Raw genomic sequence first — 5,455 nt, forward strand, 5'->3', positions numbered from 1 at the left:
ACACTCAGTAATATAAATACCCTAAGACACCATAAATGACACTATCGTGACACTTACAGATAGGTAAAACACATCATTGCAACACATGTAACTGTTTTATTTATTTAATTTTGAATACATACACTTTATTACACTCTTTTTAATCATTGAACTGACTTCACCAACATAGATAACTGAATGTTGCTGTAATAAGACTCCCACAATCCATGTAGAAATCCTCAAAATTCATCCAGCAGGGGGAGCTAAAGCAAAACTGTTTTGGTTGTCATCACAGCAGGTGGCAAGGTCATGGAATTAACACCGATCCTCTCTAATCACACAGTTCCTTTTGACTGCTGGCTGGATGCAGAATAAAAAAAATGGGTGAGGTGTACATGAGTAAAGCTCCTGAATATCTACACTTCAAAATGTATTTCTGGGAAATTAATGAATTTCTTTAACTTCCCTCCTTGTTTTCTCCCAGATATCCAGATGTGACTCCATGCCTGCCTCAACCCAACCCTCTGTGACTGGATAACTGGATAAGTTCACACAGGCAGACAATGCCACAGGGGAATCCTGTAAAGATGATAAAAATGATCTCTGGGCATTGCTACAGCAAAATTGTGTGTAGCCCTGTACAATTGTCCGTCACAGTTAACACAATCAATTAATCAATTTTTGAAAGCAGACCTAGCAAGCCTAGAAATGAATATAGTCTCTAAAATCACTTAATGTCATTGCTCTCAAAAATTTGGTGCTCTCTCACATCATTGGCACCAGGTGGCAGGAGGAAAGGGTTACATCAACAGGTACAGGAGCCAGCTAAAAAAGCTCTTGAACCTTTCCTTCACTCTTTTCTTTCGCACTGAGGGCCGAGGTCTGGACTTCAAAGGTCTTGTCAAACGCACTGTAGTCCACCCGAAAAGCTCCCTTTTCCAGGGACATGCAGGACTCGAAGCGGTGTCCCCACAGGATCTCGTCCTCCGTGTACGAGGTCCTGGCCTGGCATGTCATTCCTGTCTCAGAGGTAAAGCAACATTTAACATTTCACATGTTTATACCGCTTTAAAATACATTTTTATCTTTTTTTTATTTTATATTTTTTACTTTTATCTCCATGTGGAACATCTTATTGTATTTGTAGGCTGGACTCATAATTAAAACATTCCCAATCCACTTGTTAGAGTGCAGGCAGGCAGTGGCTCTGCTTTGAAACACATGTTGTCAGTCACTGCTTCTCCTTCTGCAGCCCACCAGCAGAGCAGTGCAGTCATTGCAAAAACACTGAATTTCACTCATTAATGCTAACATGTCCAAACAAATACATGTTGTGCAAATGATCTCAATAATAAAAATAACAATATTACAACAGAAACTTTTTTTTATTTTGCTGGAAAACTGGGAAATTAAGCTGCAAATTATGAAAATCTGAAATTGATTCGGATTTTTTAATGTACTTTCTATCTTTTTGTGGGTGGGCTCAAGGAGAAATTCAAAAGGGGTGAATTCCAATGTGAAACACAATGAACACTCAAGACACACAAACCTGATGCCTCAACTATTCCCTCCAGGATGACGATGATCTCGAACCTCTCCCTCTTCAGGGCCATCGCCCCGATATCCCAGAAGGGGCTGCTCTCATTGATGATGTGGGTGATGGTCTGGGGCTCCACCAGGAAGAGTCTATCCCCACCCGTGTCGTACCCCAAGTTTATCTCCGACTGCTCCAGCGGGATGAACTCCCCTTCCTTGGTCTGCCTGGACTTTATGAGCTTGGCCCGGATCTTGGCGTCCACCATGTGGCTCTCCCGCAGGTCTCCGATACGGAAGAGCAGGCACAGCTGCTCGTCCCGCTCTGAGATCACGCAGTGCTTGCTGAAAATTAGGGTCTGCGCCCTCTTCTGGGGCCGGGAGATCTTCACAAACATGCAGCCGACCATGAGCGCGTCGATGATGGAGCCGACGATGGACTGCGCCATGATCAGGACCACCCCCTCCATGCAGTTGGCCGTCACCATCCGGGAACCGTAGCCGATGGTCCTCTGGCTCTCCACGGAGAGGAGGAGGGCGGCCAAGAAGCCGTCCACGTTCTCGAAGCAGGGCCGCCACTCCGGATCGTGGGCGTGGGCCACGTCGTCCCGCAGCCAGGCGTCCAGGAAGTAGATCTCGGCGAAGGCCACCCACGTCACGATGTAGCACATGGTGAAAACGAACAGGAACCACCGGTACTTGAGGTCCACCAGGGTGGTGAAGATGTCCGAGAGGAAGCGGCTCTTGTCCTGGATGTGGCCCAGGTTGACCCGGCACTTGCCGTCCTTGGTGACGTAGCGCTGCCGCTGCTTGCCGGAAGCGAAGCAGGCCTGCGCTTCGTCCCCAATCAGCTTGCACCTCTGCCTCTTGCCCTTTTCGGACGTCGGGGGAGGGGGCCCCGGAGCACCAGCCCTCTTACGTTCGGTGCCGGAGTTCCCGGGGTACCACTTGGAGCTGAGGCGTTTCAGGTGACGCCCTCGGTTAGAGCGGCGGCGCTTCGGCGGCTCTGGGCTGTGGTCCTGGGCGCACGGAATGGGGCCCAGCTCCGGGTCGCTCAGGCGCTCCTGTGCGCTCTGCCGCTGAATGGGGGTCGCTCTGAGCGGGGGAGGGGGGAGGGGCCCGCCGTCGCACTCGCCGCTCTTGCTGGAAATGGTGGAAACCCTTCTGGAGTTCATCACCGCCACCGCCATGATGGCATTGGCTCCTGCCTAGACATCGCAACCAAAACAGTTGACTATGTATGACCAAAAATGGAGTAAGGGAGTCAAACTCGGTTTTAAGCTTCATTTTGGGCCACTGTACCTCAGTGTTTTTTGTGTGTGTGTGTGCAATGCTGGTACTAGAATATGTCTCCCAAATTCTTTCATGTGTACATGGTTTTATTTGTTATCAAACAAACATATTTTCCTGACAAGAAAAATGTCAAATTGACTGAAATCAGTGCACGCACATTCTTGGGGCAGGGAGAGAGAGACAGTACCTTCCTTGGGTTGGGGGTGTACCGGGGCGAGTCTGGGGGTGGCCTAGGGAGGTAGGCCAGGAGGTGCTTGGCGATGAGTGTCTGCACTGGCGGGATGGAGTTCCTCCGAGGGTCTCGCCCGACAGGACTCCTGCGCTGCACATAGGTCTTCCGCAGCACCACTCTGCTGCAGACTGCAGTGGTGCTCATCACCAAATCTTCTCAGTGTGGGGAGGAGGGTTCGATGGGCAAACAGGACCACCAGTTAAGGACCCTGTAGACCACCAGACTGAACCACAGAAAACAGTCATAGACAGTTACTCAATCATCTACTGGATAGCACAGTCTCACTCCCACAATAACAATGCAGTAATAAACGTATTAAATTTGAACTTTAAAGTTTTTTAACTTTTTAATTTTTAACATCAGGGTCAAACACAGCAGCTTATACATCTGTAAGAAGGCACAGTTTCACTCCCACAATAAATATCAAAGTCATTTTTTTATAGGCTAGAAGAAAACAGTCCATTGTCATTCTAAGGCTAGTAAAAGGCAATAATGGCACCTCCAATCCCATAGGAAATAGACTGTTATACAGGCAAATGTAAACTGGGAAACCCAAAGAATGCAGTATTCCTAGTGCATGGCTTAGTTTGGGGCTGAATCCTGATGAGGATGGATGGCTAACGAACAGCTGTCTGACAGACAGGAAGGTGCTGCAGCAGATGGCTATTATTTCACCCTAGTCCTTATCAGGCCTCTCTGTGCTTTGTGACATCATCACCATCCAGGACATCTCATTTCCTGTGATATCATCGCATTTCCCTAAAGCATGCTGGGTCTAATTAAACTCAAGAGATTAGGCTGCCTTCCAAAATTAATCTGAAAAAAAAAAACACACACACACACACATACACACGCACACACACGCACACACACGCACACACACGCACACACACAAACATACACGTTTGGATCCTGCACAGCATGCTGATGGATTTGCAGAGATTACGGCTCTACAAGGGTTTGGGATAATTATTTTGCGCAGATGTAAGTAAATAAATCTATCATCTTCTGTTTCTCATCCACAACGCACGGTCGTTGTCGCTCTCATTTTGCTGTACAGTTTGCCGTACACAACAGTTTGGCAGACGTACAAGTTCCTCATTACTGTCCCAGTGCTGCTGAGGAATTCTGCATGTTGCAATTTATATTTATGCACATTTGCAAAGGAATGGTGTCTCACCTCATCAAACTGATTCACAGAACAGAAACAAATCTACAGTTTCTGAATTTCACAGCTGGCAAAAAAAACAATCTCTCACTCCCAGGAGTGCCAGGAAAAAGGATTCCACAAGGTTTTGCGGCTTTTTGCCAAAAGGAACTGTAGTAAATCTAGAGCTATAAAGCAATTCATGTGGCAGAAACATACTGATTTTCTTCATAATACTGCAACTGAGACAGCGTCATTTGAAATATGAGCGTACCTACATTTCACATTCTCACGCAAATAAGTTCAGTAAGGATCACTTTGATATTTACAGTATAACAATTCCAGGAAAAATTGACCAAAAGAAAAAACAACAACAAAAATCTCAAAATAAATATAATTAAAGACTACGTTAATTAAATTAAGAAGCACTTCACTAAAACACCTACGCTGCCATTACTATTATCTAGCATTACTGATGAAATATAAAAAGCAAAAGACAAGCCCACATCTATGAAGTAAGCATATATAGGGGCAGTAAATATTAAGAATTAACCAACCAGAACAGAGAACCTCCTGTACCTGTGGCTGTCAGTTGCCTTTGCGCTCAGATGAGTGATGGGTGAGTGGAGGGTGTGCCGTGAGCTTGGCGTGCACCCCGACCTCTCCAGCGTGAGAGAACAGGCGTGGACCTGGGAGCGTTGCTGTGGACAACAGGGCTGTCTTCATCTGCTCCAATCCCACGGAAGCAAGGGTCTGCCACTAATCTGGCTCCTGTGTCTCCAAGGTTCAATATGGGACCGAGAAAGTGGGGTCTTTCTGGAGGGATCGCTGAGCAGATGTGATGGATAGACAGATAACACGGGACCGGCTCAGATGAACACATTCTGCCTTCCCTCCATGTTTGTGTTAGAATCAGGATTGTGTAGGAGTGTGTGTGCATGTGTGTGTGTGCGCACGCGTGTGTGTGTGTGTGTGTATGAGAGAGAGGGAGAAAGAGAGAGAGGGAGAATACACACATGCAATGTTCTTGCATGTGTGTGCCCTGAAGAAGGATTAAATCTCAGCCATCTTCCTCAGAGCAATCCAGAAAATAAAGTCTTAACTACAAACCAACAACAAATGTTTAATTACATGCTGGGCAAAAGAAAGGAAATGCTACAGGTATTTTATTCACTGTAAAAATTGAAATGCTGAGAAAAGAAACTAAAAGAGAAAAGAATGTAGACAAAGAATGAAAGGACCAGAAGCAGAAAGAAAGAAAAGACAAGAAC

General features: G+C 46.3%; 1 protein-coding gene across 2 annotated transcripts; it reads right to left on the reverse strand.

The window, feature by feature from the left end:
* Window positions 1–77: 77 nt before the first annotated feature.
* LOC118236216 (G protein-activated inward rectifier potassium channel 3-like) lies at window positions 78–5,328 on the reverse strand. Of its 2 annotated transcripts, XM_035434394.1 has the most exons (4): window positions 4,764–5,328; window positions 2,993–3,260; window positions 1,529–2,720; window positions 78–998 (listed from the first exon to the last, which is right to left on the reverse strand). In XM_035434394.1, the coding sequence occupies exons 2-4, from the start codon at window positions 3,179–3,181 to the stop codon at window positions 805–807; spliced, it is 1,575 nt and encodes a 524-aa protein (XP_035290285.1). In that variant the 5' UTR covers window positions 3,182–3,260; window positions 4,764–5,328; the 3' UTR covers window positions 78–804. The 2 variants fall into 2 exon arrangements, with proteins under 2 accessions (XP_035290285.1, XP_035290286.1); XM_035434395.1 differs by lacking the exon at window positions 4,764–5,328 and having other exon boundaries at window positions 1,529–2,716; window positions 2,993–3,099.
* Between the last annotated feature and the right edge of the window lie 127 nt (window positions 5,329–5,455).

Source organism: Anguilla anguilla, chromosome 9 (assembly GCF_013347855.1).
Source record: "Anguilla anguilla isolate fAngAng1 chromosome 9, fAngAng1.pri, whole genome shotgun sequence".
Classification (NCBI taxonomy): domain Eukaryota; kingdom Metazoa; phylum Chordata; class Actinopteri; order Anguilliformes; family Anguillidae; genus Anguilla; species Anguilla anguilla.

Excerpts from the sequence above, each read along its gene's own strand:
- LOC118236216 (XM_035434394.1), bottom strand. The coding sequence starts at position 3,181 with ATGAGCACCACTGCAGTCTGCAGCAGAGTGGTGCTGCGGAAGACCTAT. Across the intron at positions 2,721-2,992 it reads ACACCCCCAACCCAAGGAAG|GCAGGAGCCAATGCCATCAT; the intron begins GTACTGTCTCTC and ends TGCGATGTCTAG. Across the intron at positions 999-1,528 it reads GGGAATAGTTGAGGCATCAG|GAATGACATGCCAGGCCAGG; the intron begins GTTTGTGTGTCT and ends CCTCTGAGACAG.